The sequence below is a fragment of the Carassius carassius genome, chromosome 44 (genome assembly GCF_963082965.1).
Source record: "Carassius carassius chromosome 44, fCarCar2.1, whole genome shotgun sequence".
Taxonomy (NCBI): Eukaryota; Metazoa; Chordata; class Actinopteri; order Cypriniformes; family Cyprinidae; genus Carassius; species Carassius carassius.
In genome coordinates, this window is record NC_081798.1 from 10,932,013 (window position 1) to 10,956,792 (window position 24,780).

General features: G+C 39.8%; 2 protein-coding genes across 2 annotated transcripts; both read right to left on the reverse strand.

The window, feature by feature from the left end:
* Positions 1-4,251: 4,251 nt before the first annotated feature.
* LOC132126826 (guanylate cyclase activator 2B) lies at positions 4,252-21,219 on the reverse strand. Its single transcript, XM_059538356.1, has 3 exons — positions 21,116-21,219; positions 19,204-19,390; positions 4,252-4,413 (listed from the first exon to the last, which is right to left on the reverse strand). The coding sequence occupies exons 1-3, from the start codon at positions 21,185-21,187 to the stop codon at positions 4,349-4,351; spliced, it is 324 nt and encodes a 107-aa protein (XP_059394339.1). The 5' UTR covers positions 21,188-21,219; the 3' UTR covers positions 4,252-4,348.
* A 2,036-nt stretch (positions 21,220-23,255) lies between these two features.
* Positions 23,256-24,422, reverse strand: LOC132126343 (guanylin-like). Its single transcript, XM_059537548.1, has 3 exons — positions 24,265-24,422; positions 23,738-23,924; positions 23,256-23,632 (listed from the first exon to the last, which is right to left on the reverse strand). The coding sequence occupies exons 1-3, from the start codon at positions 24,334-24,336 to the stop codon at positions 23,574-23,576; spliced, it is 318 nt and encodes a 105-aa protein (XP_059393531.1). The 5' UTR covers positions 24,337-24,422; the 3' UTR covers positions 23,256-23,573.
* Between the last annotated feature and the right edge of the window lie 358 nt (positions 24,423-24,780).

A 24,780-nucleotide genomic window follows, 5' to 3' on the forward strand; every position in this document is an offset into this window, starting at 1 on the left:
TTGAGCAATCTTCTTATACATATATTACACCAATATGTCAAGTCTGCCTAGGAAAAGCAATTATTATACTAGCAAACTCAAAATTGGAGTAAAAATGAACAAACTAGTATAAATACTTTTTATTGTACGCTTGAATTATTATATTATTATATAGCCTAGTGTTTATTTGCCGATAGACAGTCAAAAAGACAAATTAATCAATATTTTATTTATAACAGGGTTTTATTTATTTATAAAATAATAACAAACCACAGATCCTCAACAAACAGTAACAAAAACACAGTGACAGAAATGTCAGAAATAGCGTATGGGTCTGTCACGTGATTAAGGAACGAGTCAAACTCGACCCGAGACCCGAAAGACTCATGAGATGAACTAATCAATTCCCTTTCCGGCTCAAGACTGCGTTAGTTTTGCATATGGGGCTGTCACGTGATTAAGGAACGAGTCAAACTCGACCGAGACCCGAAAGACTCATGAGATGAACTAATCAATTCTCTTTCCGGCTCAAGACTGCGTTAGTTTTGCGTATGTGGCTGTCACGTGATTAAGGAACGAGTCAAACTCGACCCGAGACCCGAAAGACTCATGAGATGAACTAATCAATTCTCTTTCCGACTCAAGACTGCGTTAGTTTTGCGTATGTGGCTGTCACGTGATTAAGGAATGACTTAAACCCGAGGACTCTTGTCAGATAAGAGGTGAGGTGAGCTAATCACAGACTGAAGACCCAGGTAAAGAAGGAATTTTTTTTCTGTATCTTATAGCATTTTAGTTTTGTATTGTTTTTAGTGGGATCAACGTTTGTGTAAGTACTAGATGTGTTGGGGAAGTAACACATAACATTTTCATTACATTTTGCTAAAATGAACGAAATGAACGAAATGACTCGAAAAAAGATTCGTTCATTTTGCTGAACGAGACTCAAAAGTCCGAGTCGGTAAAATGATCCGAACTTCCCATCACTAATGTGTCGAAACACTGATCCGAAGCGTGATTCGAAACACCCATGTCACGTGACTATGACCAAACGAAGCCTCGAAGTGTTTCACTAATTGTTTCATCAGGTGTGGTCCGCCGAATCAGCGTTTGATTGGAACGGTCGGGAACAGACCACACAATCGCACATCTGTATAAAAGTGAAATAAACGCATTTTGAACTCGTGGGTTTTTGTGAGAGGAGTTTGACTTTGAGATAGCGGATTTTTGGTGATATAGTGACATAGTGCGATTTGATTAGTTATAGGCAATTTAGACTTACATTTAAATTTACACAACACATTGACTGAGAGGCTAGAGACAGACAGAGTATACATATAGTGACACATTAATAGATACATAGATATAAATATATATAGACAGCTAGATTAATAGATAGATACATATATAGATAGATTATAGATACATATATAGATACATAGATTATAGATACATATCTAGATACATAGATCGATTCATATATAGATAGATAGATTTGGATAGATAGATAAAATGGAAGCTCCCCAGAAGAGATGCCGTACATCTGTGGTGTGGGAGCATTTCCATTTAGAAACCCCAAATAAAGTGAGATGTGTGTATTGTGATCGGCAGCTAGCCTACTGCAACAATACATCATCCATGATGCGCCATTTGAGGAGCACTCATCCTGCCATTTTGCAGGGTGCAGAGGATGGCATTCCCCCTGTACCTAGGCCTGCTACTGACACTGCTGGGCCATCTAAGCAAGGTATGCATTGTTTGGGATATAATTATAATTGAAATATAATTACAACCTTTTGGGACACTGTTTATAAAGTTTATAAGTTATATAAAGCACTGATTATAAACACTGGAAGGTTTCCAAATAATGAACCAGTAGGCTATACTTTTAATAGATGTGCACTAATTGAAGCTGTATTTTTCCAATGTATTTGTCTGAAAGTATGTTTTGTCTTCTCTTTTAAAAGTCAGACAGAGGGAATTGGATGAGGCTCTTATAAACATGGTGGTGAAGGATCTGCAGCCCTTCACCATCGTGGACGATGAGGGATTCAGGGCATTTGTGAACAAGCTTGATCCAAGCTATGTCCTCCCATCCCGGAAGGTGCTTAAAATAATGGTCAGCGAAAAGTACAACAAAGCCAAGGAGAAGACAATGGAGGACCTACAAAAGGCCGAATTTGTTAGCCTTACAGCTGACATGTGGTCCTCCATTAATATGGATGGATATCTTGGTGTGACTTGCCATTACATAACACCAGAGGCAAAAATGGCAACTGTTGTACTGGGTGTAAGGAGGTTTTACCAAACCCACACAGCCCAGCATCTCATGGAGGCTAAAGCCTTGCTAATGGCTGAGTGGGGAATAACCTCCAGAGTTCAGTGCATGGTGACTGACAATGCATCTAACATGATCCTAAGTGCCCAGCTACTCCACCTTCGCCATGTCCCATGTTTTGCTCATACTTTAAATTTGATTGTGAAAAAGGCACTAGATCAAACCCCAGTCATCAATGAAATACGCCAGAAGGCCAGAAAGATAGTGGGGTTGTTCAGATCCAGCTGCAAAGCAAAGGACAAGCTTGTGGAGATGCAGAGCTTGATGGGAAGACCAACTCTGAAACTGATACAGGAGGTTGACACGAGATGGAACAGCACATTTGACATGCTACAGCGCTTGTATGACCAACGTGAACCAGTGGCTGTTGCACTTTCCAACTTAAACAATGATACTGCTCCCCTGACAAGTATTGATTATGACATTATTGAACAATCATTGTCAATACTGCAACCATTCAAACTCGCAACAACAGAGATGTCAGAGGAAAAGAGAGTGTCTGCTTCAAAGCTTATACCACTGTACAGGATGTTGCAGCACAAGCTTGAACAGAAAAAAGGAAATGCAACGCAGGAATCAACTGTTCAATTAGGTAGGCCACAATGACCATACTACCCATGTGATTGGCCATAACTGTCATATTATTGTCATTATTATAAATATGTGTTTCTCCTGTTTTGGCTCATAGGCTCACATCTGCAAGAAGGTCTGCACTCCAGATGTGGAGGTTATGAGAGTTTTAGAGCCTTGGCACTGGCTACACTGCTGGACCCAAGGTTAAAAAATGTGGCATTTGGAAATGCTGCCAAAGCCCAGGAAGCTGAAAAGCATATCACACTGGAGTGTGCTTCACTGATGCGTTCAAACACAAATCCTGGTGAGCAGTTTCAGTCTGTGTTATGTTATGTAATCTGAATCATGTAATATAATATATCCTTCATATATGCCGTCAGTTTAGGATTTGTTACTAATTGCTGTTTTCATTTTTATTCAGACCCAGAAATGTCAACATCACACCCATCATCATCATCATCACCATCAACATCAACATCAACACCAGTAGAAACACAGGACAGTTTATGGGAACTTTTTGATACTCTCATCCATCAAACCAAGATTATACACAATGCTACAGCTGATGCCACAGTGGAAGTGAAAAAATACATCAACGATGCGTATTTGCCCAGAACTCATGATCCACTAACTTACTGGAAAGAGAGAGCAGTAATCTTTCCTCATTTGTATGTCCTTGCAAAAAAATATCTTTGTATGCCAGCAACAAGTGTCCCTTGTGAGAGGATTTTTTCAAAGGCTGGAGAAATTATCTGTAAAAAAAGAAGTAGGCTAAGTCCTTCCACAGCAGATAAATTAATATTTTTGAATAAAAATCTCTAAAAAAGTGAGACATTGTGGCTTCATTTCTTTTATTAATATTCATTTTTCATGACCAAAATAACATTATGCACAGTGAGGAGCCTATAGGTTACAAGCTTCACATATTAGAACATTATAATAATAAAAAAACAACACATTTTTTTAATGGCTCGTCAAGGTTGTTTCAGATCAACACCTGCAAGTGACCACTAGGTGTCACCGTTGAGACGGGTGTCGGATTGATTCGAAGCCTCGAAACAATATGGCACATTTGGTTCAACTGTTTCATTGGTTCACGAGGCCTCGATTTTGCCATCACTACCGTTTTGGTCGTTTCTCAGATGCACGCTTCAAACAAAACAGTCAATGAAGATGAAGAAGATAAGTGACTGGTCCTACGGGCGCGTATTTATAGTCGCGCTGGTAGTGACGTCAGAGGCTTTCGCCGGCCAACACGTTTGCGTTTTTCAAAGAATGCCTCAGACACGGTTCACGACGAGGTGTTCCCCATAGTGTCCCCTCAGAGGACGCAGTTCGAAGTTCCCTTGACAGGGAACCAACTTCCCTGTTATATTTCACCTGCTCTTCTGTAGATATATGTACATATGATGGCACGGATGTAGAAATGAACTCTGGGATGCTGGGAGTGTGTCCGCTCTAACAGCCAGTGCAGGCCACGTTGGCACAGATCTCACAGGGATCTGTAGGACTGATGATTTTAACTGTTGACAGAGCATTAAAAAGGTCACATTATGTTTGCTGATAATAACGAGACTTATCCAGTCTGAAAACTTCTGGAGTGCTCTCACATTCAGCAAATAAAAAACAGTCTAGTGTTTAAGATGGCAATAAAAGATATGGCCCATTACAGAGAGAGGCCATGTTTACCAAGAGGCAATTACGTATGTGACAAGATCTGTCTGCCTCCCTAAAGTACAGTTTGACTGCTTTAGAAGTTGTACTTTCAAAGCTTATGACACTTAATGGAGTTATATTTTATTTAAATATCAATTTGACACCTGTTTCTCCTTTCATTCCATAGGAAACTTACACAATTTTTGCAAATCTGCATACTGGAATGAAGAAGGATCATGTCATTCATGTTTAACATATATATTTTTTTAAATCAATGATCTAGTAGATGATCACTAGTAATAATTAACAGAGGGGATGAGGAAGTGCTTGATGCACGACTAGAGAAAAATGATCGGCCATCTGTGATCTTTTTATTTATTTATTTATTATCAGTCCAACTGCCAGAGCCATAATGGCGGCCACAGCATCGCAGTTAAGGTGATTACAACCCTCAACTGCTGTCTGCCTGCCACCAGTGGAGAAAAGAAATGAGTGTCTGGGAGACTGACGGGAAAATCAGGCTGCCCATTAAAGGCGCAATATGTAATTTTTCGCCGCTAGAGGACGTAGAGTTTGATGATGCCATGACTGAGTGTGGAATCATGGGAGTTCTCATCTTCATCCCCACAGCCGATGATATCCGACGGGACTCAGGCAGAAATCATGTTCATGGATTATCTCATGATTTAGTAACATTACAATGTAGAAAGGAAGCAGCGCTGTTATCATAGATACATTTGAAAGTTCTGTTATGCTACTCTGTGCAGTCGTCACCTTTCTATTAAAATGCACAATGTATTATTACATTATTTCAGTACATTATTTCTCTGGATTTAAACATTTGGGATAATGTAAGTACACAAGTCAGCAAAATGTAATATGTTTTAGTGGTTTTTGGATATTTTAATATTTTTTTTACATATTGTGCCATATAATGCAGCTTTATGATACAGTTGGGAACATAATGGAAATACAACTGTGTTTTGAAGATTTCTGTGTGTGTGCGTCATACGTTCTATACATACAGTCGGCATCTAGTCATAGCTGGGGGCGTGGCGAGGGCGGAGTCGGCGTGGGGGAAAACACTGCGAACATCATGTGTATCTGATTGACAAAAATGCACATATTGAGTGCTCATTCCCAGAGACGCGTAGAACAATTTAAGTCTCTTTTAACTTTAATATTCATATACACAAGTCCATATCGAAATTTGATTCATTTTACAGCCCTAATATAGATGTATTCATTCAAAATAGCCAAATTCCGTGACGTTCTGCTTTATACAGCAAGTTCTATTTTTGACTGGATTCCGCGAGTCAATCGTTTCGCAAACACAGACGGGGTGAATTTATGAATGAAAGTGTAAAAGTTCTGACACAAAACTAAGTTGTTACGTGTCCACACACTTTTTAAAGTGGGTAAACGGGTTTATGTTCGACACTAGGCTAACGTTACATAGTTTTGCTTAAGGTAGAATGATAAGGCTAATGTAAGAGTTAAAATTAAACAATTTTATTTCTGTGTTAAAATATGCCCCATGTTAAAGTGCCTGTTGTTATGAGGACTTTTATTCTGATGGGGCGGAAGGCGGAAAAAAGGAAGAAGTGAGGAGTTTGTGAAACAGAGAATAAAGTGGGGAAAAAGAGCTCGTCAGTATTCGAGGGTTTTATTTCTATAAACATTCAATTAAAGCCCCGAAAACACCCACAAGCACTGAAGCAAGCGTTACACTGGTGGCAGCGGTGGTTTTCGTCGGATATTCGAGTTTCTTTTTTATTTACGTTTTGTTTTCGCCAGCGCCTTGCATAAGCTCGGCGTGGACATCTGTATGATACCAGCAGGACTCCGTTAAGGTCGGTGTGCTGTTAATAAACTTGAGAGATGTCGGACAAGGAAGCCCAAGCATCGCGGGAGAACAGTGGTCACACCTCGCGGCCGCACCGCGCACAAACTTCCCCAAAAGACATTCCTTTACCGCCGCCATTTCGCAACGACACCGAAGAGTCCTTCCAGCTGTGGGCTCATCGTTATGAGGTGATTCAAGAGGGTCGCTATAAAGATAGTGGTGTTGATTTGGATGCAGTGTTAGCAGCAGAGTTGCCTACTAGACTGCCACCTGAACTGTTCATTGTTTGGGACAATTTTCCATCTGAAATTCAGCACTCGTCCAAAGCAGCGAAAAAAGAATTAAAAGAGGCGTTTGGCCAGAAGGATGTCATGTTACGACCCCGTGCTTCCTTTTCTTGCCTGCTGGTGGCGTGATGACTTCAGGAGGGTGTGGTCGATTGTACAGCCCTGCTGAGCGATTTCCACTGATTGTGGACAGGATAAATGAATAGACTGATTCCATTGACAGGACTTCACCTGGGGGATTGGCAGCCTCCGGAGAAGTCATTTACTCCAACTTTCTCTTCTTTCCTTATTTATCATTCCTCACCATTTGGATTATTATTATTTTTCTCTTTATTTAAACCCTAGACATTATGTTATGTTCTTTTGTATTGTATCATTTTGGCACTTGAATAAAGAAACTTGCAAGTCAACCAATCTGTGCAAGCGCTCCTATTTTATGTTACGGTCGATATCGAGCTGGCCGTGACATAAATTGGGGTCTCGTCCGCGATCCTTTGGTGAGTAATGTGATTATTTTTTTGTGAATGGTTACCTTTATGAATGAGAACTCCGGTTAGTCAGAGTGTATCCAGCTGGGTTGTGTATACAATCCTTCCGACGGAACACTGTTTGTTGTTTTGTTTATTATTTTGTCTTTCTTGTTTTTGAGGGTTATCCTGGGTGGAGATTTAACTCTCTGTAGGGGGTACGCTTTCGGACTTTCAGTTTAAATGATCGTTACGGAGTTCAGCGTTTAATGCCGCCCCGAGCCCGGTACACCTTTGAAGACTAGGTAGAAATTAGTTAGTGTTTTCGTAGATAGGAGCTGGAGTTTCTCAGTTTATAAAAGTGAATCCATTCTACAAAAATTGGTAAGTAATTGCGCTCGTGTGTGTATAGTGCGTTCTTCTTTTCGTACCTACAATGTGTTTTCGACTTGTAGCTAGTCTTCGGAATTTTTTGTGAATGAGTAGGTTACGTAATACACTGACGTAGTTCCTCTTTGAAGCAGGGGCTTATGGGAGTTGTATTTCGGGTAAACAGCGTCTCACGCGTGTGATCTGGTTGTTGTTTTTTTGTTGTAGCTTAAGTGTATTTACTAACAAAATGTCTTCGGTGCTCGAAGATTTCTTCGCTTGTCCCTCAGAAACCTTACTTGAGAGTTGTACAAAGGAGCAACTGGTGCACATCGCCGAACGCTTCAGTATCGATCTCACTACTCAGGATAAGCGGCTGAAGGAAACACTTGTGACTACTTTGAAGCGATCACTTGTTGACAGAGGAGTTTTAGAGGTAAGCACTAAGTTTACTGCTCCTAGTGAATCGTTTGTGTCTACTCCTTGTGAAGTTGACAGTGAAAGTGAGATAAAATTCCTAGAGATGTCATTGCAAGAGAAACAGTTGTATTTAGAGGCAGCGAAACTCCGCGCTGAGCGTGAGGATCGTGCTGCGAAAGAGAGATCGGTAGAAAGAGAACGCGCTGTGAAAGAGAGAGCGGAAGAGAGAGAACAGCAGTTAGCTGTGCGAAGACTGGAACTTGAGTTGGAGAGAGAACGGGATGAAAGAGCATTTCAGTTAAAGAAGTTGGAGTTGGAGTGGTCAGTAAAACAAGCAGAAGCTTTGCGAGCTGATGTGCCTCTCGTTGAACGGCGTCAGCCGAGTGAATTACACGAACCTGTGTTTGACGTTCATAGAAATGTAAGATTAGTTCCGCCATTTTCTGAGAGGGAAATAGAAAAATATTTCTATCATTTCGAACGAGTTGCCTTGTCTTTAAAATGGCCGAAAAGGTTTTGGACCTTGTTATTACAGTGTGTTTTCACAGGTAAAGCACAGGAAGTCTATTCTGCTCTCACACTGGAACAGAGTGGTGAGTATGATACTGTAAAATCTGCTGTGTTACATGCGTATGAACTCGTGCCTGAGGCATATCGCCAAAAATTTAGGAATTTGAATAAAATTGATGATTGCCCTTATGTTGAATTTGCAAGAGAAAAGGAGAATTTATTTGATCGTTGGTGTACTTCCATGAAAGTTACCACTAAAGAACAGTTAAGAGAATTGGTGCTCTTGGAGGAATTTAAACATTGTGTTCCTCACGCTGTAGCTATACATATCACTGAACACAAAGTGAATAAACTTTCTGAAGCTGCTATCATGGCCGATGAATTTGTGTTAACCCATCGGGGGTCATTTAGTTCGGTCAGTTTTAAGAATGACATGAGTAAGTCTAAGTTTTGTTCTCAAGCGAAGACTAAGTCTCCTATGATGAGTAGGAACGTTAAGGCGACAGTTTCTGATCATTCTAGTAAGCCTGTACTCTCACGAGACATAGTTTGCTATTATTGTAAGAAGCCTGGCCATAAAATATCTGACTGTGTTGTTCTTAAGAAGAAAGAAAGACTGTCGAAACCTGTTGCTTTAGTTGCTGCTTTGCCATTCATTGATGATACTCGTGATGAGAGAGATCCCCCGTTACCTATTCCAGGTGGTAAAACTGTTTTCAATCGGTGTGTAACTTCCTCTGATTATACCCCTTTTGTCACTGAAGGAACAGTGTCATTGCCTGGGTCGAACGAAACTGTACCCGTGCGTCTTCTCCGAGATACGGGAGCTGCCCAATCGTTCCTTCTAGAAGGAATTTTGCCTTTAACTCCTGAAACTGCGACTGGAACCTATGTACTAGTACGAGGTTTTGAGATGGGGTTTGTTGAAGTGCCTTTGCACCGAATCCATCTTTCCTCTGCCATTGTATCTGGTGATGTTGTAGTTGGTGTCCGTTCTGCACTTCCAGTTCCTGGGATTACGTTTATTCTGGGGAATGATTTAGCTGGGGGGAATGTTTGGGGAGAGAGTAGTGTGGCAGCTCCGCCCATAATAGTATCTATACCCAGAAAATCTGTGGAAAATCCTAAAGAATTCCCTGATTTGTTTCCAGCTTGTGCAGTTACTCGATCGATGGCTAAACCGTTGTCTGAAAATCAAGTTGTAGAGGTTCCCCTTCATGACACTTTCTTTTATACTGTTAATACAGGTGAACCAGAATCTGATGCGTCTGAATGCTCTAAACAGAAAGACCTGAAGGCCTGTGCTTCGCTGTCTTCTGACCAGAAAGATTTTATGGTACTGCGAAGTAAATCTGTTGATCCATCTGAGGTTATGTCCACTCCTGAAAAAACTAATGCTGATCTCTCTGATGTTGGTGGCTGTTCTCTGATTTCCTTGTTACAGATCTCTCGAGAGGATTTAATAAGAGCCCAGCAGAGTGATGACACTCTTAAACCTTTATTTTCTGCAGCAGGGTCTAAGAAGTGTTCTGATCACCACTCTTCTTCGTACTTCCTTGACGATGGTCTCCTTTGTCGGACGGAGGTCATGCATAAAGATGTTTCTCTGGAACCTAGAACTCAGATTGTAATCCCTCTTACAGTAAGAGACTCTGTGTTGAATTTGGCTCATCGAGGACTTGCTGGTCATACAGGAGTACGGAAAACATATGATCGTGTTATGCGACACTTTTATTGGCCTAAGGTAAAACGAGATGTGGCTAAGTATATACGATCTTGTCATACATGTCAGATTACCAGTAAGCCAAATCAGAAAGTGCCGGTTGCTCCCTTGCAGCCTATTCCTGCTGTTTCCACTCCTTTTGAACATCTGATCATTGACTGTGTTGGTCCTTTGCCCCGGTCTAAGACTGGTCATCAGTATCTTCTCACTCTTATGTGCCAGACTACTCGTTATCCTGCAGCGTATCCATTGAGGTCTATCACTACAAGGTCTGTCTTGAAGGCCCTCACTAATTTCATGTCGACCTTTGGAATTCCCAAAGTTATTCAATCTGATCAGGGTTCAAATTTCATGTCGAAACAGTTCTCCAAAGCCCTGCGTCAGCTTAGAGTAAGCCACAATATTTCTAGTGCTTATCATCCACAGAGTCAAGGAGCTCTTGAAAGGTTCCATCAAACCTTGAAATCTCTGTTAAGGTCATATTGTGTGGAACTCGATGCGGATTGGGAAGAAGGTCTGCCGTGGATGTTACTAGCTATACGTGAGGTAATCCAGGAGAGCCTTGGTTTTAGTCCGAATGAGCTAGTGTTTGGACATACAGTACGAGGACCTACTGCTGTTTTAGCTGATGAGTGGCGTTCGTCTAAGCCTTCTGAAAACGTTTTAGACTATGTGAGTGGATTTCGGTGTAGACTGTATGAGGCACGAGCTATTGCTAAAAGGAAACTGAGTAAGTCTCAAACAAAAACGCAGCAACTTTTTGACAGGAAAGCTAAGTTGAGAGATTTTCAGGTGGGTGATCAGGTATTAGCTTTGCTGCCTCTTCCTGCTAACCCATTTCAAGCAAAGTTTACAGGACCTTACAGTGTCGCTAAACGCCTTTCAGATAATAATTATCTGTTGAATACTCCTGACCGTAGGAGAAAAGTGCAAGTTTGTCACAGTAACTTGTTGAAATCTTATGTAGCTTCTGTTCCTTCTGTCTCTGTTAGTGTGGTAACCACTTGTGACTCTTTTAATCCAACTCTTTCTTGCGGTACAAGTGGTGATTCTTCAGAGAATGCTGATGAGGATGGGAATCTTCTTTCTCGAGAAAAAGTAGACGGACGACTTAACAACTCTGAGATCCTTGCTAACCTGTCCTCTCATCTTTCATATTTGACAGAGAAGGAGAGGAGTGACATCATTGAGTTAGTGATGTCATTTCCTTCTCTTTTCCTTGATGTCCCTGGTTGTACTTCTGCCATTGAACATGACATCGACGTCGGAACTTCCTGTCCTGTTAAACAGAACGCTTATAGAGTTAATCCACTGAAACGAGATTTGTTAAAGAAAGAAGTGAACTATTTGCTTGCTCATACCCTGGCTGAACCCAGTTTTAGTTCATGGAGTTCTCCTTGCGTTCTAGTAAATAAATCCGATGGCTCATATCGCTTTTGCACCGATTATCGAAAACTTAATGCGGTGACAAAACCAGATTCTTTCCCTTTACCTCGTGTTGACGATTGCGTCGACCATGTTGGTTCTGACCGATACGTAAGTAAGTTTGACCTTCTTAAGGGGTACTGGCAGGTGCCATTGACTACTCGCGCCAAAGAGTTATCCGCCTTCGTTACGCCTGATGCTTTCCTGCAGTACACAGTAATGCCTTTTGGGGTTCGTAATGCACCCGCGACTTTCCAACGATTGGTAAACCGTCTACTGTATGGAATGTCCGGATGTGAGGCGTATCTTGATGACGTCGTCCTGTATAGCTCTTCTTGGTCTGAGCATCTTAACCAGATCAAAGAATTATTTTCCCGCTTAGCTGAGGCTAATCTCACTATCAACCTTGCTAAGTCTGAATTCGGAAAGGCGACTGTTACGTATCTGGGTAAGGTAGTGGGAAACGGATGTGTGAAACCTATCGGGACTAAGGTAGAAGCCGTTTGTAGTTTTCCAACCCCCACCACTCGGCGTGAATTACGCCGATTCCTCGGCATGGTGGGATATTATAGGAGTTTTTGCGAGAATTTCGCTAGGGTAGTTTCACCGCTAACAGATTTATTGAGTCCGAAAATAAATTTTCAGTGGTCTGAGACATGTCAGCAAGCTTTCGAAAATTGTAAGGCTTTGCTGGCACGTGCTCCTGTTTTGACCGCCCCGAATTTTGAAAAGTCTTTCAGTCTTGCAATTGATGCTAGTGCTTGCGGTGCGGGCGCAGTTCTCTTGCAAGAAGATTCGAACGGGGTTCAACATCCTGTTAGTTACTTTTCAAAGAAATTAAATCGGCATCAACAGGTCTACTCAACTATTGAGAAGGAAGCCCTCGCCTTGGTGTTGGCCGTACAACATTTTGAAGTGTATTTGGGGTCAATTGCTGCGCCAATCATCGTTTATACAGATCATAACCCTTTGGTTTTCTTAAATCAGATGAGAAATCGTAACCAACGACTTATGCGATGGAGTCTCATTTTACAACCTTTCCATTTGGAAATTAAACATGTAAGAGGAAAAGATAACGTTATAGCTGACACCCTTTCCCGAGCGTAACATCGAGATGTCTGTGGTATGTTTCTCTCTTCTCGTTTTTTCATCTCTAGGGCCCAGAGGTGTTGAACAAAGTGGAGTAGAGGATGCTTCTTGGACAATTAGAACATTCCATTGTTTGGTCCTTTGGGTGGAGCTTGATTTTTCTCTTTTTGTTTTCTTTTAGATTCGTTGCCGAATCTTTTTGAGGAGGGAGGTGTTACGACCCCGTGCTTCCTTTTCTTGCCTGCTGGTGGCGTGATGACTTTAGGAGGGTGTGGTCGATTGTACAGCCCTGCTGAGCGATTTCCACTGATTGTGGACAGGATAAATGAATAGACTGATTCCATTGACAGGACTTCACCTGGGGGATTGGCAGCTTCCGGAGAAGTCATTTACTCCAACTTTCTCTTCTTTCCTTATTTATCATTCCTCACCATTTGGATTATTATTATTTTTCTCTTTATTTAAACCCTAGACATTATGTTATGTTCTTTTGTATTGTATCATTTTGGCACTTGAATAAAGAAACTTGCAAGTCAACCAATCTGTGCAAGCGCTCCTATTTTATGTTACGGTCGATATCGAGCTGGCCGTGACAGTCATGAAATGAATACATGAAACTGTCATGATTTCTGGCGGGTTTAGATCAAGAACTCCAGATCAAATGCCATGAAAGGGGTGTGAAAATGTTCAAAGACGCATTCTAAGTCGCTACCCAAGCTGAACGGGCACGTACAGCCTGGCTTTTACAGAAGATCTCCCAGCCGTTGCAGCGACCTTTACAGACAACAAGACAACACATACCAGCATAATGACAGAGTCGTCTTATCACCGCATCACAGGGAGAGGTTTGAGGATTACTATTCTCCAAAATACTCCACTGCAACCAACACTGACCACTACGTGGATTACAGACAGGGACAACGTCGTGACACCATGGCTTCCAACAACTCGTCATTACAGCGACGCAGTCCAAGCCCTCATCACAGGCGTGTCACCTTTGATGACTACCAGGACTATAATTACAGACCTCAGCAGCACAGCCTGGATCATCGGAGTGGTTCATGTGATGTCTATCCAGATCATTGCAGCTATCGACAGGGAAACTTCCGTTAGCTGATGCGGCGGGGTACACATCAGCTACTTCATCACCAGCCCCACATGACACCGTACAGATGACAACTACAGACACCAGCTATCCAGAGACTGAACACTGTCCTGCTACAAACATGAAGGACATTTGTACAGCACACATTAATGGCATTGTTAAAGGTACTGACATGCACATCATGATAGATACTGGTTCTAGTATTTCATTTATTAATGAAACTACCCGTATGGCAATTCCTTCATTGTGCAAAAGACCACTAAAGGGTAATTTTATTCTGTCAAAATCTGTAACTGGTCAGAATCTAGACACTCTGGGAACTGTGACTGTTAACCTGAGATTAGGTGCACTGACGTTACAGCATGACATGCAGGTAATCAGAAACGTGAGTCAGGGTATTATACTTGGTTGGGATTTTCTCCAGAAGCACAAGGTTATCTTGAATGTTGGTAAGGGGTTATGTTGTCTTTATGATCAGACTTTACAATTGTTAAGCACGTCTCAACTTGCCCCTGCACATTGCACAGCTCAAATTACTGTGACTACTACCATTCCTCCCCAGTGTGAGATGCATTGTACAGCTCAGCTTATACCGTTTGCTGTTAATGCAGGTTTTGCAGATGGTTACAGTGGGTTGCTTGAGCCATATCTAAGTTGGATGGTATTGCAGTTGCATGCACTCTTACGTAGCTGCAAATGGTCAAACTGTAGTGCGAGTCATGAATCCAACAAATAGCCCTTTCGTACTGCAACCAGGTATGCAGCTGGGGGAATTCACTCCAGTAAACCAAGAAGATGTTGTTCAGCATTCAGATTATATATGTAATGTGTCCACCCCTTCTACACAGGCACCTCTTCCATTTGAGGTTCAGAGTGGGAATCTTTCTGACCCTCAGGTGAAGAAACTACACTCACTGTTGCATGAGTATTGTGATTTGTTTAGTCAGAACTCTACAGATTTTGGTAGTACGAATATAGTCACACACAAAATCAATACCGACAATCCAGTTCCCATTAAAAAACGTGCCTATTGTACTTCTCCTCAGATGCAAGAGGTGATTCAATCACAGGTGGATGACATGTTGGCAAAAGGTATTGTGGAAGTCAGTCATAGTCCTTGGGCTGCACCCGTCCTTATGGTGCGGAAAAAAGATGGCACCTGGTGTTTTTGCGTAGATTATAGGGGCCTTAATTCTGTCACCATTAAGGACGCCCATCCTTTACCAAGAACGGATAACACCTTGGATGCACTTAGAGGTTCCTCTATATTCAGCACCATGGATCTTTCATCCGGATATTGGCAAGTGCAGCTTAATGAGGCAGACAAACCAAAACCGCCTTCACTACTGGTCGTTCTTTATATCAGTTTACAGTGATGCCAATGGGTCTTGTCAATGCTCCGCCCACTTTTCAACATTTGATGCAGCTAGTGTTGCAGGGTCTGTCCTGGAAAACATGTCTTGTGTATTTAGACGATATCATCGTTTACAGCAAGAATTTCAACACTTGAGGGAGGTCTTCCAGCGTTTGAAAGCAGCAAACATAAAGCTGAAACCAGCTAAATGTTCTTTTGCTCAACGGCAAGTGACATTTCTGGGCCATATTGTGTCTTCAGCTGGTCTTCAGCCTGATGTCAAAAACATTCAGAAGGTCAAGGAATGGCCTACTCCTGGAAATCCTACAGAAGTTCGAGCCTTCTTAGGCCTGTGTTCATATTACAGGCGTTTCATTCGCTACTTTGCTCAAATGTCACAGCCACTGCATGCTCTATCTCAGAAAGCGAAGTTGTTTGTTTGGACTGAGTTAAAACAGGAAGCTTTCAATTCCCTGCGACATGCACTTACAAATGCTCCAATTCTTTCTTACCCAGATTTTTCAAAAGAATTTTTACCCTTCACAGATGCTTCTAACACAGCCATTGGGTGTGTTCTATCTCAGCTGCATGCTGACAACAAGGAAAGTGTCATCGCTTCTGGCAGTCACATCTTGACACCTACTGAGAAACGATGGTCAACATATGACAGTAACATATGAGTTGTGGGCTATTGTTTGGTCCATTCGTCACTTCCTTCAATATCTCATGGGTCATTCTTTTCGAATCATTACTGACCAAAAACCTTTGCTTAATCTGAGAAGAATGGTTTTGGATGGTAATCCAACGGGGCGCAGAGCAAGGTGGGCTCTGGAGATTGACCTCTATGACTGGACCATTGAGCACCGACATGGTCACAAACATGCCAATGCTGATGCCATGTCTCGTCGACCTGACAGGGAGAGCAGTGTTTCCAATGAATTGGAGATCAAGATCGACGCAGACTGAGGTAGCCAAATCACATCCTACTTCTGCACAGCCTGTCTCTTCTGGTGTGGGTTCTGGGTTTGAGCCTTCAAACTCTGCGTTTTCTGCCTTTTCCAGTGTTACATGCCTGGGTATAGATAATGACGATATGATACATGCACAGGAAGCTGACCCTGTTTTGAGCGTTGTCGCTGAATGGGTGTTAACACAGAAACGACCCCCATATGCAACTCTCAAAGGTGCTGCTAATGGATTTCGGCATTTCTGGAAAGAGTTTGCAAGGCTTACCTTTGTAGATCATATCCTTTGTCGAAGAGTCAGACCCCTGCCAGCTGAACAGATTCTGCAGGTTGTAGTTCCAATTGCACTGCAGCGTAACGTGTTTGAGATTTTGCATGGTCATTAACTCTGTGGACATTTCAGTTCACAAAAGACATTGCAACGTGCTCTTGTGAGATGCTACTGGCCCCACATGTCTAGGGACATTATACAATGGTGTTCCCAATGTCAAGCTTGTGAATCAAGGAGACCACAAACACCTCATCAACACGCCCCAATGCAGAACATAGTCACAAGCATGCCTTTTGAAAAAGTTGTTGCTGATCTGACGGAGTTGCCCATTACACAGAAAGGGAATCGGTATGTTCTTGTAGTAATGGATTACTTCACCAAATACCTCAATCTCTATGCAGTTATTGATCAACGTGCAACGACTGTAGCCAAGTGCTTGTTTGAAGACTATGTGAGCCAACATGGCGTGCCCCAGAGTTTGCACACTGACCAAGGCAGACAGATTCTGATTTGGTGAAAGAACGGTGTTCCCTGCTTGGGATTCAAAAAACACGGACATCTCCATATCATGCCATGTCAGATGGAATGGTAGAACGTGCCAATAGGTCCATAAAAGATCAGCTTGCAAAATATCTGTATACTAAAGGTGGGGAATGGGATGACCACTCAAAACAGGTTGAATTTGCCTACAATACTAGTGTTCATTCCTCAACCAAACATACACCTTTCTTCTTAGCACATGGCCGAGAAGCTCGCCTTCCTGCTGATTTTCTTCTGGGTGTTCCCACAGCACCTTCTGGAGCTAGCCCAGGATCCCCAAATGAATATGCACATTCTATGCTTGGTCGATTACGTTCTGCTTTCACCACTGTTGCAGACAGCTGGAGCACAGCAAAAGCATTACTATGACCGCCATATCCGCCATACAGCTTATCAGCCTGATGATCTCGTATGGGTTGATCTTCCAGCTATGTCAAGACACAAACTCTCTCCAAAATGGACTGGACCATACAGGGTCTTGAGCAGATTGGATTCATCGACAGGTGACATTGGAGTGACAAATAAAGTGTTAGATTTGCTTGATCCTAGGTCAAAGCCTAAAGTGATTCACTATAATCGGCTAAAACTTTACCGCTCTGTGTGGTCCCCTGAACCACGTCCAGTTCTGATATCCCATCAAAGTAGACGCCCTCCACTTACAGCGCTATCAGGGTCCAGACCGTATGTTTTTCAAGATTCAGTACAAAGGTCTGGAAAGCTTACGTTGTTACATATGTATGATTTTGTTGTGTTTCTTTCAGGAAACGAGGATGTTTCTTTTCACTAATTATATATACATGCCAGTTTCTGAAACAACCTTACACAGTTTTGATAGCATTAATAATGAACACAATGTTAATGTAGCCTGCCTGTGATGAATGCCGACTGCACACATACACAAGCTTAGTCTTGGGATTTCCACAACTTCCCTTGATCATCCTCACAACTTATTGCTTGGAGCCATTTTGTCATCATTTCCGGTCCTGTATGTTTATTAGGAAGGATGTAGAACTTAATTTCATAATTTGTTAGTTTATTGGAGGTACAGAAAACGACACAACAACTCTTCGGCATGATTGTCCCGTGTATTTCAATTGGCGCCAACGCAATGTTTTCCCCCACGGGCTAAATTCACATCACGTGACGGGGCGTTCCCGGGGCCATTCCCAGACCAACCGTCTGTATCTATGACAAATCATGTTAACTGTTGTACTGACAATAGGAAAATAATTCCCAGCATTCACTTCTTTTGCTGGTTAGCGTGGGTTAGTTACCGCCTGCTGGTAGACGCTGTAACCGCAGCGGAGTCACATGATTCTTCAGAAATCATTCTAATATGCTGATGTGGAAACTTACATACATTTTTTTCAGGATTCTATTATGACTAGAAAAAAAAACAAACAAAAAAACATCTTTTATTAAAAAAAAAGGAATAAAAGGAATAATTTGTAAAATTTGTACAAATTCTTAATGTCTATACTGTCACATTTGATAAATTTAATGCATCACTGTTAAGCAAAGCAATTAATTTCCTTTAAGAAAATAAATATATATATATATATATATATATATAATGTATACAGTACAGACCAAAAGTTTGGACACACCTTCTCATTCAAAGTGTTTTCTTTATTTTCATGACTATGAAAATTGTAGATTCACACTGAAGGCATCAAAACTATGAATTAACACATGTGGAATTATATATGGAATTATATACATAACAAAAAAATGTGAAACAACTGAAAATATGTCATATTCTAGGTTCTTCAAAGTAGCCACCTTTTGCTTTGATTATTGCTTTGCACACTCTTGGCATTCTCTTGATGAGCTTCAAGAGGTACAGTAGTCACCTGAAATGGTCTTCCAACAGTCTTGAAGGAGTTCCCCAAGAGATGCTTAGCACTTGTTGGCCCTTTTGCCTTCTGTCTGCGGTCCAGCTCAACCCTAAACCATCTCGATTGGGTTCAGGTCCGGTGACTGTGGAGGCCAGGTCATCTGGCGCAGCACCCCATCACTCTCCTTCTTGGTCAAATAGCCCTTGATGCCTTCAGTGTGACTCTACAATTTTCAGAGTCATGAAAATAAAGAAAACTCTTTGAATGAGAAGGTGTGTCCAAACTTTTGGTCTGTACTGTATATATATATATATATATATATATATATATATATATATATATATATATATATATATATATATATATATATATATATATATATATATATATATATATATTTAAATGTTTGTATTATATAAATGTTTCAAGCAACTTCAAGCACACCAACCCAGACGTTGGAAGGCTTTGTCAGCATCATCTTTTCCGCACAGCACCCTTAACTCTCCTGGCAGGTCAGGGTCGGCACAAAGGGACGCTGCGTCACCATAGGTCTGTAGTGGGTTTGTACTCATGTCATTCTCCACAAGCTTTTGCAGGTTCTTCACTGCCTCCAGGGAGAAACTGTACCCACTGTCCTATAAAACAGACATCCAATAAGAAGTGAATTATTACATGGGTCTGCTATAAACCAGTCATAAAAAGAGAGCCTTTTTTATTTAACTACACAATTAAACTGACAGATATTTGGATGCAGATCTCCTAAGATGATTACTTTACAGATAGCCAGGTTTTTTTTTAAGGGGAGTACTACGAGTGAAGAGCTTATTAGCCACCTTTTAAATTGATTGAAATTGAAAGTCTTAAACTGAATTATACACTGAACCACATTCAGCTATTTGTAAATAGTTGAAAAGAGTAACATGAAATAATTTTCCATCAATGTCAAGTTCAATTAATATTCACAGAGAAAATTTCCATATTTATTCTGAATACTGAAAAAAAAAATAATAACAATCTTGTCATAGTAATCTTAATTATCTGAGGCATAAGCTTAGATGAATCTAACCTGTCAAGAGTGTATCTGCATTATATTTCCCTCCAAAACCAATGAAAGAAATAAGAAATGATATCTATTTATAATTTTAGTAAAATGTATCTGGACACATTGTAGTAATGAGAATTTGGTTGGGAAATTAATGTGCTTAAAGTTTTTTTTGTCAGATTAACCTGCTCACACACAATTTAATTGTTTAGGATATGATAAAGTTAAAACTGTAAAAAAAAATGACCCGTAGGTGACCCGTCCCATATACGGGACGCCTATGATTACTTCACTATATTACAGTTAAATCTAATCATGACAAACTATATATTGTTGGAAAGGTCTAAGACTCCTAAATAGATATTTTACCAAGGTTTATTTGTTAAAAATTATGTAGGAAAAGTAATAGATTAATTTATGACGAGTGCACCCTCAAAAATCTACATCATAACAGGAGTTCTGACCTTTTGCCAAAAAAAAGAGTCTTTTTCATTGCCTTTTTCTCTATCACACTTTAGAAATAATCAGAAATTTTATATCAACTGAAAAAAATTCAGAATTCATCCTTTGAAAACCATTTTAAAAATCAGACATTGCATTACCATAAAAATGGTACATCAATATCATGTTACAAAATTTTTCCGTTCATGAATTATAATAAAATTAAGTTTGGATCATGTATTTTACAAGTCTATGTTTAAAAATGTGAGTGACAGTTAAGGGATTAACATTTTTAAATAACCAAAGGTTACACAAAATAACACATTTGGTTTCACTTGTTTTTACTTGGATGTTCTGTAATTCTGTGGTGCAAATTATTATAGTTTTTGACGACTCACTTTTGGTAAGTTTTTATGTTCAGCAATTGGTAGCTCAGTAATATGCATGTACCATGTAATTTTTATGCATGAGTAATAACAAACTAACTTGTAAGTTTTCAACATATTTTTTGCTTTGTTTTTATGAACACTGTTAATGATACACAAAAAGTAATGTGATTTTCATATTTAGCATGTCAAACTTCATAAAGAAACATTCAAATAAAATGAAAAAAACAAACAAACGTATTTTCACTGCATTATTGGAGTACATTTAACATGGAAATACTATTTCAGTTTTTCTAAAACCTAGCAATATACTTGTCAAGATTCTGAAAGGTACCATTATGTTATCTGTAACAGAGAAAAGAAAATCAGAAACACTTTGAGATTGCAGTACCACAATCAAGCTAGTAATACCTTTCCCCAAACAAACTTCCAATTCAATACAGCCTCACAACGTGAAAAGAGTTTGTGTGAATAGACCAACTGTGACTTACCGTAACCTGCACAGATTGTGAGATTTGAAAGAAGCTTGTGGTCAGGAGGAGGAAGATGATCAGTGCTCTCATTTTTCAGCCTCAGATGGACAGTCTCAAAACAGTGTGTGTCAGAATTCAGATGTACATCAGGTCAAGCTATATAAAGTGTGATTATTATGTTAATATGTTACTAAGTAAGCTATTAAGACCTGGTGGTCGAATACAGCCTGTCGTTTACATCTTGACCTCCTCTTTCATAAAACAAAAGTGGATGTACGTGTTTTCTCTATATGAACCATATACAAGCCTGTCAGTAAGTCACAAACTTTACCAGTTATTCTCATAAATCCATCTGTTATGAGCACATACAGGGCATGGATGTCAGCTGGCTGGCTTGCAAACTGGGATTTAGGAACAAGGCCATCTTAATACTAACTATTGTAACAAATAGCCAAATTTGGTGTTATTGAATTTTTATTTGCAATCAGAGCAGTGTTTATCAGGCACAAAAACAATGATCTTATTTAGGGTAATGACTAAAAAACATATGAACAGATCAATTTACAGTAAATCCCACTAAAACCTAAAAAAAAAATTGTATACTTTTTACTATTTGTATAACAGTGATTAACAGCATAATTGACAATATTATAGAGCTTTTGATTAATATTAGAATTCTTAATAAATATTCATGTTAAAGTTACTGTAATAATAATATATAGAAAATAAGAACCTGTGTATAAAATGCAGAAGAGTAGAAAGGAAAAGGGAATAATGTCTGAATTCAGAACCACATGATACAGCATTATAAAATGGCAGTGCTCAGGTAAAAAACAAAACAAAAAACAGAACACATTTTTGCTTTGAAAACCATGATATGAGGTCAGTGTAATGGGGGGAAAATGCAAGGCCCTGAGATGCATTTTTCATTTTTTTTAACTTAAAACGTTAAACTTACTTTACCTTCACGCTGTGTTTTTATAATGCACAAGACACTACAAAGTTGTGAGCTCAACTTGGCAAACATGTCCATCTAGCACATTTATGTGCTGTGTACTCAACCGCGTAGTGTATTCATTTTACAAGGTTATTTTGTGACTCATTATCAGAATAATTAAAGTTGCAACAGTTGAGTGAATGACGTGTCCAACATTTGTGTTTTGTTTTTTGCATCCAGGCATTTAAAGTGCACTTTTTCTTTTAGTAAATTCCCAGTGTGAACACACTACTCTCACTATTTATACAAAACGGCATAAAATAGTACATAAGACTTTCAAAACATTGAAAAATTAGAGTTTTGTGTGAACAGCCTCCATTGCTGCATTCTTTGGTAAGTCATTACCTAATATTAATATCCAAAGGAACACTGTAGCCTTTATAAGTCTTCTGCACATCTTCTGAGTATCTAGTTTACTGAACATATAACCGAACTGTCAGTCAGTTGCATGCTTTGCATATATTTAAACATGACAATAAAGACTTGTTTTTGAAACAAAATGTATTTATTTTAATCATAATATGTTTGTAGACATATGCAGAAATTTTTGTTTGAGAAGTGAGCTTGTGTGATCTAATAATGCATGGTGATAAATTACAATGGATAAGAGTAGTCCTGATAAACTTGGCCTGTGACACAACAGGATACTGTAGTTGCGTCAATCCACTGAGCTATTGCAGCTGTGCAATAAAACACTGAACACAAAGAGACTGGGAAAAATTGCATCAATTCATATTGCTAAATTTTAACTTCGTAGACAGTATGTCATTTGATGTGTGACAGCTGTTGCTCCAGACACAATACAACCATTTTTACATCTAGTAGCCCATTTAATATTTAAATGAGCAGTAAAGTAGTTTCCTGAAGACATATATCAGTAAATACAGCCGTCACACTTAATGCTACTGTCACTCAACATCAATAAACCTTTTATGAGCAAAACCCCATCAAACCTCATCAAGAACTCATGGCAAATGTTGTATTCAAACTGACTGAATATAAACATAAGTAGTGTGCTTCACTTCAGTCGGTCAACAAGTATGGCATTAAATAGTTTGCACTCGGACATCCCAAGTTCTGCATCCATAAAAAATTAACTATAAGACCAAATCACTTTTCACATTCTTTCTCCAATAAAAATGATACACGATGCGCAGAGAACAGATTTTCAATGCACTTTAATGAGGCATTTTCACACACAAAGCAGTATAAAACCCAGCAAAACTGAGAAATAGAAAAATAAAAAAGACACTTCTTTCTTAAATAAATGAAATATGTGCTGTAACAAAACAAAACGTGGGAAAGCAAAGAGGGGAAGGAAGTTTATAAGTAACAGTTCATACACAGTATGCTGCCATTTTGAGTTTTGCCATTCAGACAACATTCGCAATGTGAGAACTTATGGCAGTAAATGAAAATATGCTGATTTTATTAAGTGGAGGATGTGAGGATGATCAAGCAAGGGGATGATGGGAGGAGTTAGCAACCGGTACAAGCTGCAAAAGCACATATTTCACAGATGTCCACAGGCACAGATGCTGAAAAAGACAAAACGGTTTCTCAGGTTAGGTTGGGATTTATCAAGCAATACAATATAATCTATTGACACCACACTGTGTACAATAATTGCACACGACTATTACCTAGCCTAGCGAAGGACATTGTTGCTCCTCTCTGCATGCACAGAGGCGTAAACTCCTGTGGGAGAGTTGGATTGGAGCACACAGAAAAGTAGCTCGTCTTGGCCAACCGAGGGTTTTGTGTTCGTGGTTGGTCGATTAATTGTTGGAGAACTTTCACCGAGTCCAACGAAAAGGAAAAATCACCTTCCTACAGGATAAAAAATTGTAGAAATAAATGGATAAGTTCATTTCTCAAGGCCAAGACCGAACAATGCGTCAGCACTGACCTCTAGAGTTAAACTTAATAGCATTTGGATGAATGATTCTTTATAAATAACTCAAATGACTCATGCCTTTATTGAATACACCTTCATGCCATATACACAACAATATACACGTTTCAGAATCAGGTCAGATGCAAAACTGATGCAGTTCTTAGGAGATTACATCCATAAATCATGGAATAGAGTATTCATTATTTTCATTTAAAGTAGTAAGATGTTTTTAATTACAAAGAAGTAATGACAGCAATTAAAGCTTGAGCTTACCTGGACTTGCACAGCCTCACAGACCAGGCAAAGAGCTACAACGAGGAAAGCGACAGACAAAACGGTCTTCATGCTTGCTGATTCTTCTCAAGAACGGATTAGCTGTAGTATGTTTTTCAGTTGTGGTCACTGCAATCTCTGCCTTTCTCCTCTTTCTGTCTCCTCTTATATAGGAACTGATCCTCCAGACGAGCAACCTATCAGAACCTCTCATCGTTTCTTTGCTGTTAATGAATAAAGAGGATAAATTTTACGATGTCGTAAATCCTACGTGACCTCATCTGTAGTTGTGACATACACTTTTATGGATCTTTAGTTGGGTTTGTCTAGAGTCCTTTTCTTTATATTTTCTAGTTAGGGTTAATTAATAACCACACAATGAGCACACAATAGTGTCTTTGTGTTGGGAGCAGGCTAAAACTTTACTTTAAGTTATTAAAGTCTTATTTTTCTTATCACAGGCTATGACTAAATGTTTAGTCATTGTTTGTAGTACACTTTTTGCAAATATTAAAC